Source organism: Lithobates pipiens, unplaced genomic scaffold (assembly GCF_037356315.1).
Source record: "Lithobates pipiens isolate NorthernLeopardFrog02 unplaced genomic scaffold, aLitPip1_a1.2 Scaffold_19, whole genome shotgun sequence".
Taxonomy (NCBI): domain Eukaryota; kingdom Metazoa; phylum Chordata; class Amphibia; order Anura; family Ranidae; genus Lithobates; species Lithobates pipiens.
Window position 1 is genome coordinate 406520130 of NW_027507764.1, and position 12271 is coordinate 406532400.

At 42.6% G+C, this 12271-nt stretch overlaps 1 protein-coding gene across 4 annotated transcripts in view; it reads left to right on the top strand.

Annotated features, from left to right (window-relative positions):
- Positions 1 to 12271, top strand: part of PPP4R1 (protein phosphatase 4 regulatory subunit 1) — a 159366-nt gene that overhangs the window by 102217 nt on the left and 44878 nt on the right. For all 4 annotated transcript variants that reach the window (XM_077492449.1, XM_077492450.1, XM_077492451.1 and 1 more), the window contains 4 exons: positions 7446 to 7624; positions 11541 to 11636; positions 11721 to 11906; positions 12095 to 12256. In XM_077492449.1, the coding sequence (XP_077348575.1) occupies positions 7446 to 7624; positions 11541 to 11636; positions 11721 to 11906; positions 12095 to 12256 (623 nt within the window). The remainder of the gene's footprint in view (positions 1 to 7445; positions 7625 to 11540; positions 11637 to 11720; positions 11907 to 12094; positions 12257 to 12271) is intronic.

The following is a 12271-nucleotide window of genomic DNA, read 5'->3' on the forward strand; positions in this document are numbered from 1 at the left end:
GTCAGACTCCTCTGGTGAACACTGCAGACATACTGGTGGCCCCGATATAGTTGGATCTACGCCTTTCCTTCTCTCAAGATTCTGCTGTGGATTTTGAACAGGATTGAGGCCGAAGGGATTCTGGTCATTCTAGTGGGCCCGGATGGTCTTGGTACGCTGACCTGGTGCGGTTGGTTGCTGATATGCTTTGGCGATTGCCTCTCTGGGATATTCTACTGTCCAAAGGGCCGATCTTCCATCCTGCTTTTGAAGGCCTGGCTTTTATGAGCCAGGTGCTGAAGTTAAAATGCTGCTGAAGGCTAGGAATCCTTCCTCTGGGAAGACTTACCAGGGACATGGATAGCATACATATCCTGTTGTGAGGTGCTTGCCATTTACCCTCGTTCTTTATCTGTGGCTTGGATTTCGGCCTTCCTTCACAGGGGGCTGGAGCAGAATTTGGTCTTGAGCACCATCAAGTGCCAGGTGTCGGCCTTGGTGGTTTTCTTCGGAGTGCCCTGGTCTTGCACTCCCTGGTGTGTACTCTTAATCGAGGGGTTCGACATCTGCCTCCACCTGTGCGGTCACTTCTACTGCCGTGGGATCTACTCTTAATGCGTTGGTTCTACAGGAGCCTCCCTTTAAAAATATCTGGGCGGTTTTTCTGCTTTCTCTGTCCCAGAAGGTGGCTTTTTGGTTACTATCACCTCTGCTCGTAGAGTGTCAGAACTGTAGACGTTACTATGTCGTCATACTTATACTTATTTTTTTTTCCACATTCTTTATTTAAATTATCCAATATACACACAACAGCAGATCCGTTTAGACAAATACATGAATAGAGTGAACATAAAGCAAACCTGTCTGAACCAGATGTATAACATTAGTTATAGTTAATATAAATGTATATGCGGCCACATCGGGATGCCTATTAATCATGAAATCTACCAAACTTAAACTTTTAAGTAAGGAATGAACACTCTAGGTTCAATTGATCATTGCCCCTGTAGTGTCATATTTTGCTCCCCATCATAGAATGCTCCGTAAGTGACGTTGCAACCAGAAATTTAGCACTGCGCATGCGCTATGCATTCCAAACACTTGCGCCATGCGTTCCAAATGATTTGCGACAATGCAGACCAGTGAAACCATCAGATAATGTCACAGAAGTGAGGGGAGGTAATCCACTCCCTGAGCCATGTTTACCTGCTCTCTCTCTGCCGCTCTCCGCTCTGTCTAAAGTTAATGTCAGGATTACCTCCCCTCACTCCCGTGACATTATCTGACCGTTTCACTGAACTACGTTGTCGGAAATCCTCTGGAACGCATGGTGCAAGAATTTGGAATGCATTGCGCATGCACAGTGTGAAATTTATGGCCGCAACATCACTTCCAGAGCATTCTACGATGGGGAGCAAAATATGACACTACACCACCATGAATAAAGGGATAACATGGTTTTCTTTAACACTGTTAAAGTGGTTGTAAACCCTTACAGACCACTTTTACCTACAGGTAAGCCTAGATTAAGACTTACCTGTAGGTGCAAGAAATATCTCCTAAACCTACACGGTTTAGGAATTATTTGCAAAAGACAGTCACCGCTGTCTACGGCACATAGGTGCACTGAGCATGCCGTTAGTGGTGGCTCCCATGCATGCACAGGAGTGATGTCATTGCGGCTCCGCCCAGTCACAGCACCGGAGCCGCGATACCCAGAAGTCACTCCGGGGTAGATGGCGTCGGAGGAGAACGAGGGTCACTTCGGGGGGCTTCCATGCATACTAGCTCATTATGCCTTAGCCTTGCAGGGTGTATTTATTTTTTTGGCTTTACTTCCTCTTTAAAGTAAAAGGTTGATCCTAAAAAGTATAAGGAAGAAAAAGGATACCGTGCAGGAAAAAAGGGAGAAAGGAAAAAGTTGTAGGGGGGGCGAGGTGGAGGGGAAGAAAAGCAGATGTAGCCGTCGCCAGGGGGCAGGAGGATCTTGAAGGCATTCTAACACTGTTTTATAATCTCAGTATACGAAGAGGGCCTTTGCTTCCTCCAAGAATTTGAATATATTCCACTGGTCCCAAGTTTTAGAGTAGTTCCTTGTGAGCTCGGAAATTCTGACCATGTGTATGCACCATCGGACTTTTGCTGGTGGAGTTCCCGCCGGCAAAAGATTGAGAACAGGTTCTCAACTTTTCGGTCTGAAAAAGTTCAGATTGGAAATTCTGATCGTCTGTACCAATTTCGATGCACAAAATTCCTACGCATGCTCGGAAACAATTCGACACATGCTCTGAAGCATTGAACTTCATTTTCTCAGCTCATCGTAGTGTTGTACTTTACTGTGTTCTTGACGGTCGAAAGTTCCGAGAACTTTTGTGTGACCATGTGTATGCAAGCCAAGCTTTAGTGGAATTCCGTCAGAAAAACCATCCAAGATTTTTCCGACTGAAATTACGCTCATGTGTATTAGTCTCATGTCGGTTTTGGGCCAAGATCATCAGATCTTCCATCTTATGGCATGGACCATAGGGTGAGTACATGGATTGAAAACTGGCTACAAGGGTGAGTTCAGAGGGTGGTGATAAATGGGAAGTACTCGGAATGGTCAGGTTTGGGTAATGGTGTCCCCCAAGGTTCTATGCTGGGACCAATCCTATTTAATTTCTTCATAAACGACGTGGAGGATGGGGTAAACGGTTCAATCTCTGTATTTGCAGATGATACTAAGCAAAGCAGGGCAATAACTTCTCCACAGGATGTGGAAACCTTGCAAAAAGATCTGAGCAAATGAATGGGGTGGGCAACTACATGGCAAATAAGGTTCAATGTAGAAAAATGTAAAATAATGCCTTTGAGTGGCAAAAATCGGAATGCAATCTATTCTCTGGGGGAATCTAGGATGGAAAAGGACCTGGGGTCCTAGTAGATGATAGTCTCAGCAATGGCATGCAATGTCAAGCTGCTGCTAACAAAACAAACAGAATATTGGCATGCATTAAAAAAAGGGATCAACTCCAGAGATAAAATGATAATTCTCCCGCTCTACAAGACTCTGGTCCAGCCATACCTGGAATATGCTGTCCAGTTCTGGGCACCAGTCCTCAGGAAGGATGTACTGGAAATGGAGTGAGTACAAAGAAGGGCAACAAAGCTGATAAAGGGTCTGGAGGATTTTAGTTATGAGGAAAGGTTGCGAGCACTGAACTTATTCTCTCTGGAGAAGAGACGCTTGAGGGGATATGATTTCAATATACAAATACCATACTGGTGAACACACAATAGGGATAAAACTTTTTTGCAAAAGGAAGTTTAACAAGTCTTGTGTCCACTCATTAAAATTAGAAGAAAAGAGGTTTAACTTTAAACTACGTAGAGGGTTCTTTACTGTAAGAGCAGCAAGGATGTGGAATTCCCTTCCACAGGCGGTGGTCTCAGCGAGGGGCATTGATAGTTTCAAGAAACTATTAGATAAGCACTTGAACAACTGCAACATACAGGGATATACAATGTAATACTGACATATAATCACACACAGGTTGGACTTGATGGACCTGTGTTTTTTTTTTTTCAACCTCGCCTACTATGTAACTTTGTAATTTACCTCCTTCCACTCTTGCCAGAGAAAGATAGATGGGGGCCTTAAGTCACTCCAATACAGAGCAATGCATGATCTGGCAGCATTAAAAAAAAAAAAAGGCACAAAATTGATTTATTATGTTTTTTCAGGTATGTTCGAGACATGTAGTAGAAATAGAGCAGGATCTTCAGGAAGGATGCAATCCAGTAAATTTCAGGGATATACAATATACCTCCTTCCAGAAGTGCTCCAACTTCGGACAGGACCTGAAAATATCAAGTAAGGTCCCCCTATATTCCTGACATCTCCAGAATTTGTCAGGGATCGAAGGGGAATATTTATGAAGTAAAGGCAAAGATGTACGGTACCATCTTGTCAAGTTTAAAATTAGTTTCCTGAGCTCGAGTACAGATGGATGATTTTAAAGCCAAGCGTATAATCCGCCTATGTTGTCGGAGTAAAAGTCCTGTCCAATATCCTTTCCCACTTCTGTATAAAGGGGGGGGGGGGGTATACCCATAAAGGAGGGCGATCAATAACACATACATTTGTGAGAGTATGTGAGAAAGGGGTCCTGTCTCCTCACATTGTTCTAAGGAAGTCATTGGTCGTTGAAATCTGTCTGGGGGCAGGAGAGTGTCAAAGAAGTGTCAAAGCTTTACGCCACTCCAAAAATCAAGGCAACATCGATCCTTTGACTAAGTCAGCACCGACATTGAGGGCCAGGTCATGGATTGTGCAAAGTGCGTGGCCTGGTAGCATTGCGAGTCTAGATGTTCTAAAGGGGCCCTCTTGTATTTCCGGAAGGAAACAAGGGTTCCCCACAATAGGTTAAAGGGGTGAATAGGCGAGTGAAAGCGAGGTAGTAGACAACAAATATGCAAGGTAACTCCTGCAGTTGGGTGCTTTTTAATAGCAAGTTTAGGATCTGTAAAACACCAGATGGCACGACGCAACGGGACCATGCATTGTGATTGCTCGATCTTTAGTTTAAGACCAGCATGTCTGCACCAGTCTATTAATCTTCCCATATGAGCCACCTGATAGTATTTCTGTATATCGGGTACCGCTACCCCCCATAATGCTTAGGCATAGTCATAAGTCGATGTTGTAGTCTAGGTCTTTTATAGGCCCAAATAAAATTGGTTATTAATGCATTAGTCTGTTTAAAAAAAATCTGGAGATATAAGAATTTGGGCAAGATTGACATTTTAAGTATATTACATCTACCAAAGCAAGAAAAAATGCCCTGATGCCATTTGGAAAGTAGTGTCTGTACTCTACTGAGTATAGGTAGGAAATTCAACACATAAGTTTGATTCATTCTAGGTGGAATAAACATGCCCAGATGTTTAAGGGCCGTAACTGTCCATCTAAAATTGAAGTTGGCTTTTAAGGCATTCATTTGAGACAAGGACATAGATGCACCCATTGCCTCTGACTTAGACATATTAATCTTTAAATTGGAGGGGGAACCATATTGGTCTAATTCTCTTAAAAGGTTCGGTAGGGATATAACTGGTTTGGTAAGTGAAAATAAAAGGTCATCCGCATAGGCAGATACCTTGTAATGTGAATCCCCAGTTAGTATCCCCATAATGTCCGTGTTCTGCCTGACCCTACAGAGGAATGACTCTAATGAAAGGGCAAAGAGGAGAGGTGATAGTGGACACTCTTGACGGGTTCCGTTTGAAATAGGAAAAGGCTCTGACAAAAATCAATTTGCCTTAATTTGTGCCATAGGTTTTGAGTATACACTCGAAATCCATCCAACCATTTTCCCCCAGCCCCACATGCCGTAGGATCGAAAACATAAAAGCCCAGTTGACTCGGTTGAACGCTTCTTTTTGGCATCCGTGCCCAGAAACACATTTAATAAAGAGCTGGGATGGACAGTAACTGCCACGCGTTGATGGGTCCTTGTCCTTCTTGGGTATGACAGTAATATGTGCTTTCAAAGTTTCAGGAGGGAGTACCATCTCATGTCCTAGGGCGTTAAATGTTCGTACCATCTGCCTGCCGAGCATACTTCTTACCTGGCGATCCACAAAGATGAAGTGGTTCTTCGCCCTTGTCCCTCCTCAGATTCCTTTTAATTAAGCACGTTGTATTGCCTTCCCTGCCTTCTCAGGTCAAAATGTCCTAAGGGATTTACCTTACATTCCCTGGATGTGTTCGGGCGATTCGTGTGTATTTGGGAGTCGCAGGGTTTTTTCGGAGATCAGACTCACTGTTTGTGATCACTGAGGGGCCAAAAAGGGGGCTCTCTGCTTCTTCTGTGACCTTTCTAGATGGCTCAGACAGACTTAGGCTCTGGTCTATTCTATCAGGGGTTGGGTTCCTCCTTTCCCTGTTACAGTGCATTCTACTTGGTTGCTTTTTGCTTCTGGGGCCTTCCATCATCGGGCATCAGCTGCGCTGGTTTGCAAGGCCGCCACTTGGTCATCGGTGTAAACTTTCTCGAAATTCTACAACCTGGATATGCTGGCATCTGAGGATGCTTCTTTGGCTGCAGATTGTTGCAGGCTGCTGTTTAGAGGGTCTAGTCCCTCTTGAAGGGGTATTGTTCAGGTTGGGCTCCAGTTTTTCTGTGTTGAGCTCCTGTTATCTGGTTGACTCTTGTGTTAGCCTTGGGATTTTTCGTTGTCCCACCCCTCATGTTTGGCACGGCTTTGGGATGTCCCTATGGTTCTGAATAAGGAAGCACTGTCTGTCAATGAATGAATGAGAAAATAGAATTTTTGAATTACCTTAAAATCAACTAGTGTCCTACTCCTGTAGGGGGCAATATAGCCTTATGGTTCTGAATAAGGAAGCGCTGTATCTGTCAATGAACTCAGAGAAATGGATTTTTACGGTAAGTCAAAAATCCTATTTTACTGACAAGATCACCAAAGAAGAATAGAAGAAAAAAATTAGCAATCACATTGAACGATTGTTAAGCTGCAACATAATGTTTGCTTTTTGGTTTAATAACTCTTGGAAGTAGAATTTATAGGCAAAGCTTTTTTTTTTTCTTTTTTTTTTTTCTTTTTTTTTTTTCATAGAGTAAGGGAGGGTTACACCCCCTGGCAGTTTTTTTTTTCTTCCCATCTGTGTCCCATTGGGGTGGTTTGCCTTCACTTACTGTCCCATAGCCAAAACAGGAAGTGAGATGAAATCCCTGCGAATTAAGGGAATTCCTTGGGTACCCCCAGGTTACCAGAACTAGTGTCCCCATTAGTAGGTTTCCCCTCTGTATCTTTTTTGGGGGACAGCCCAAAATATTTTAAGATTTTCTTAATTTTTTTTTTACTTCTATTGGTAAACAGGACAAATAGGGTGAATTAAATCTCTAACATGGACCCAGACAGCAATAAAAACTGACACTTCTAATCCATCGCCACTCTATCCAAAACATAAAAAAAAAGGTGTATGTAAAATGTATATGCATGTGTGTTTGTGTGTATGTAATTATTATTTTTTTTTTTTTAAAGCTTTTGAATAGAGTGGGGCAAGGGTTAGATTTTGTCAAGCTTTCATTGCCCTCTTTGTTGCAGCTGAGCAGATTCACCAATTTGTCCTCAGACAGAAAGCAAAGGGAAATCCAAAATGTTAGTATTGTCACCAGAGCAATAGTTAATCATACAATTGAGACAAATGTTCTGGTGACTGTTATATAAGATAGGAATTGCCCCTCCTCATTTGGAAAGATCTCCTATCATTTCCTATTATGACTCTGGGTCAAAAAGTAAAATCTCCCCAGCAGCACAGGGACCATGTTAATAAGAAAAAAGCCTGATAGTCTTATACCCTTCCCTACTCTATCCAAATCTTAAATGTTATCTTTACACGCTTTGATAAATACACCTGACTTCGCTGATCTGATGCTGATGGTTGTATCTTGTTTTAGCACAAGTTGATGTTCTCACTGCTGCACTCAAAGCATCAAGCCTAGAAACTCAGGAAGATACAAAATCCTCAAACTTGAATCGGGAGACCATCTGTCGTAATAATCTGATTGAAACCGGGAGGATAAACTGCAAGATCTCCCAGGATGACTCCATTCCTTTAATTAGTGATTCTGTGGAGGTATCACTGCAGCTTTGCTATTATCTTAGTTCATGTTATGCAGTGCATGTTCAACAACTAAAAAAAGTCAGAATTGATCATTTGGTCATGGGAGTGTAATTATAGCATTCAGCCCAATGGTAAAGATTTTAATGATTGCTGAAAAAACTGCAAAAACAAACTTGAACATGCCTGCATTCGTTATTTCGCTGGTAATAAAATTTGTTTGATACTATACAGGATTTAAATAGTGCCAACAGTTTTCACAGCGCTTTACAACATGAGGGGAGACAGTACAGTTATAATACAATTCAATACAGGAGGAATCGGAGGGGCCTGCTCATTAGACTTCACTCTGCAGAAACGCAGATCCCTGGTCAAGGCTACCTGTATTTAGAGCAGCCAGTATTTGGTTTCCCTGATAAAGCATAGATTTCTTACTTCGACTGGGTGAACTGTGTATAAGGATAAAGAGAATGTACCAATGGCCTTATTCTACAAACAACATTGGAAGCAAAGAAGAAAGTTGGATAACCAATATCAACCAGTCAGAATTCAGTATAACTGGGTTTCTGTGAATAGATTTGGCACTTTTCTCCTTTTATTAAGCTCCCCAAGAAGTATCCCCCTGTGGGTCTCTGGATGATAATGTAAAACCTACTGTTTTGTAGACTATGGGCACTGCAGTTTTGGAAACCTTGGTCTAGAGCAGGGGTCTCCAAACTATAGCCCTCCAGTTGTACAGAAACTACAATTCTCATCATGCCTAGTCTTGTCTGTGTCAGATTTTTACAATGCCTCGTAGGATGTGTAGTTCCGCAACAGCTGGAGGGCCATAGTTCTGAGATCCCAGGTCTAGAGCCTAGACGAGTAGACTGTAGGGACCCCAAATTGGATTCCAAAGGAGCGTAACCGTGTTGGCAAGTTTTTTTTTTTTGTTTTTTTTTTTTTTTTTTTTTTTTTTGTTTTTCCCCTTGCAATACAGGTTTTCTTTTACACCCCTTTCACACTAGGGCGCCTTTCAGCCGTTTTAGCATTAAAAATAGCGCATGCAAAGCACCTCTCAAGCCACCTGGACTTGGGCTTTCACACTGGGCCAGTGCGCTTGCAGGACTGGAAAAAAAAATGTCATGCTAGCAGCATCTTTGGGGTGGCGGAGGAGCAGTGTATACACCGCTCCTCCACCACCCCTGTCAACTGAAATGAATGGGCAGCGCTGCCAAAGCACTTTGGTAGCGCTGCAACACGGGGTCTAGTCACCCTTTATTGGGCTGCTAGCAGGGGTTAAAATCTCTCCACTAGCAGCCGAAAAGCAGCACTATAACTGCTAATGCCCGCACCACCCCAGTGTGAAAGGGATCTTAAAACAATCAGTGGATCCAAAGATGCATTTATGTCAGTCATTTTCTTTTTATGGAAAATTGAAGTCAACACTGGTCCCTGTGCACGTTACTTTAGTGTGCAGTAAGATTGCTGGTGGTAGGGTCGGTCAGGTTAGGGTGCTGTAGTGTGTGAAAAAAAAGTCAGGTAGAATTGGCGCTATACCCTTAAATAAAATGTGTGTCAATATGTGGAACTCTGTTAATAAAATTTATTCCTAATCTGTGCAATTGGTTAAACAGCTATACATCCATACAAATAAAGGTTGTGAAAAAAAAAAAGTTGATATAAACCTAGTGAAAAACACTGAAATAAATAAATGCAATATCCTATAAACATAAAATGCCAACAAGTCCTTTGTAATATATTAAACAGTTCATAATCCAAATGGTGCCTCATGCAAATATCCAAAGAAAATCCCTGGTGCGCTTTGGTGAAAATTATATTGCACTCACCAGATCTTTACTCCTACTGGGGGAAAACCGCCTTCACAGTGTATAGCCCCTGTGTCGCTTTCTGGCATCTCCCTGGGAATTTGGTTATTCATCCATCCACAGTTTAGATTTTCATTTAAACGTTACATGTAAAAAGGAGGAGAATCCATAGTGTAGTATGTCTTTAAGAAAGGTTCATTGAAAACAGAAAACTACTCACATCTTATCGGAGCAAGATTCACTATAAGAAATCCTCACACTGCCAGCTGCTGCGGTGTATTCAAAAGAGGTCACTTCTCTATAGCCACGCCTACCGGTTTCGTCGTGCTGACATCATCAAGGGCTCTAGATGACGTCAGCACGACGAAACCAGTAGGCGTGGCTATAGAGAAGTGACCTCTTTTGAATACACCGCAGCAGCTGGCAGTGTGAGGATTTCTTATAGTGAATCTTGCTCCGATAAGATGTGAGGAGTTTTCTGTTTTCAATAAACCTTTCTTAAAGACATACTACACTATGGATTCTCCTCCTTTTTACATGTAACGTTTAAATGAGAATCTAAACTGAGACACAGCAGCGGCGCCATTGGCTCCCACTGCTGACAGTCTAACCAATCAGGGAAGAGATGGGGTGGGGCCAGGTCAGGGCTGTGACTGTGGGGCACTGAACAGGAGAGAGGGGCCAGGATCACAAAAGAGGGACCTGAGAAGAGGAGGATCCAGGCTGCTCTGTGCAAATCCACTGCAACAGAGCAAGCAAGTATAACATATTTGTTATTTTTATAGTAAAAAAAATGAGCCTTTACAGTCACTTTTTTAGTTTTGCTTTTAGGTGCCTTGATGGGTGGGTTTGTGGGTGGCTGCATAGCACAAGGAGACTGCTCTGATTAATGGCAATGCAAAAGCAAATGGCTGAAAGGGGCAAGCTGGAGGAGAGATCTAGATTTTAAAGTTGTCCAGCCTAGTAATGATGTGGACTTACTATACCGAGCTTTAGCTTCTAATGCGTATGTGCATCACAGTATTGAGGTAAATTACTTATTGCTTTCAGCACAGAAGGCGCCTTCCACAAGTGTACTTCTTCCTTTTTAATCTTTAACCACTTCCCACCCGGCCAATGTATATATACGGCGGGTGGGAGCCGCCTGCTCCTGATAGGACGTTCAGGAACGTCATTCAGGAGCAGCGGGATCGCGCGCCCGCGCAGCGGCGCGATCCCGATGTGCTCGTGTCACCCGGACACGGCACATCTCAGATCGGCAGGAGGGCTCTGTGATTGGCCCTCCTGATCACATGACGGCCGTGTCCAATCACGGCCGTCATGTGATGTAAACAAACAGCCGGTTGCTAGGCAATCGGCTCTCCTCTCCTCACACGGAAGTCACCGCTGAGAAGAGGAGAGCAGAACGCTGCAGCCGGCTGATGATCAGTGAGTATGGGCTGCTTTTCACAGCTTTTTACTCACTGATCATCAGTGTAGTGTAAACACACAACACACCACACAGTGAAAACACAGTCCCCACATATGTCCCCAAAACACACATGTCCCCAAAACATACATGTCCCCAAATAATAAAAACACATGTCCCTAATAATAAAAACATGTCCCCCACATATGTCCCACTAAAATCACATGTCCCAATGATTATCTGCACACATATGTACGTGATCACCTGCACACATATGTACATGATCATTTGCGTACATATGTCCGTGATCACACAAACCAATTATTATACACTTAACGGAATTTTTTTTACCAAAAACATGTAGCAGAATACATTTTGGCTTAAATTTATGACAAAATTTGATTTTATTGGATTTCTTTTCAAATAGAAAAAAGAAAATATTGTTTTTTTCCCAAATTTCCGCTTTTTTGCGCTTATATCGCAAAAAAAAAAAAACGGAGTCGTGAATAAATAACACCAAAATAAAGCTCTATTTGTGCGAACAAAATGATAACAATTTCATTTGGGTACAGTGTAGCATGACCGCGCAATTGTCACTGAAAGCGCTAGAGCGCTGAAAGCTGAAAATTGGGCTGGGAAGGAAGGGGGTGAAAGTGCCCTGTATTGAAGTGGTTAAAAAAAAAAAAAAAAGTAATTTGTCCCTATTTCTTTTCAGTGTATGCAGTCAACTTTGCGCTATATACACAGTGATTCTGACTTGAGCAGTAGTAGCAGTTATAGCCCAGAGGAGGAAAAAAAATCTAAAATTCAGGTATTTTCATAAAAATTCTTACAGACTTCTCCATAACAGCAACTTTAAGACTTTAACAAGACTGAGGCTTGTGTTTGTTCCCAGGATGTTGTACCTCAGGCCTTATTGGATCAGTATTTATCCATGACTGACCCATCCCGTGCTCAGACTGTTGACACAGAGATTGCCAAGCATTGCGCCTATAGCATTCCTGGAGTGGCACTCACACTGGGCAGACAGAACTGGCACTGCCTCAGGGACACCTATGAGACACTAGCTGCAGACATGCAGGTAAAGTAACTTTGGACTTCTCCCCCCCTCTTCAAACTCATGTTTTTTATAGCTAGTGAAGTCTTACCACCAGCACTGTGAACATAAATCTATTAGTTGTCTTCTCTCTCTAAAATAATCTTTACAAATAGGAGAAGGTTTTCAGTGTTCTGTACTGAGGTGTTTTACTCTTCTGTTTTTGTTGTCAGTGGAAAGTGCGAAGAACCTTGGCATTTTCAATTCATGAACTGGCATTGATACTTGGCGATTCACTCACAGCTGCCGACTTACTGCCCATCTTCAATGGATTTCTAAAAGATCTGGATGAAGTCAGGATAGGTGTCCTAAAGCACTTGTACGACTTTTTGAAAGTATGTACTTTTCTA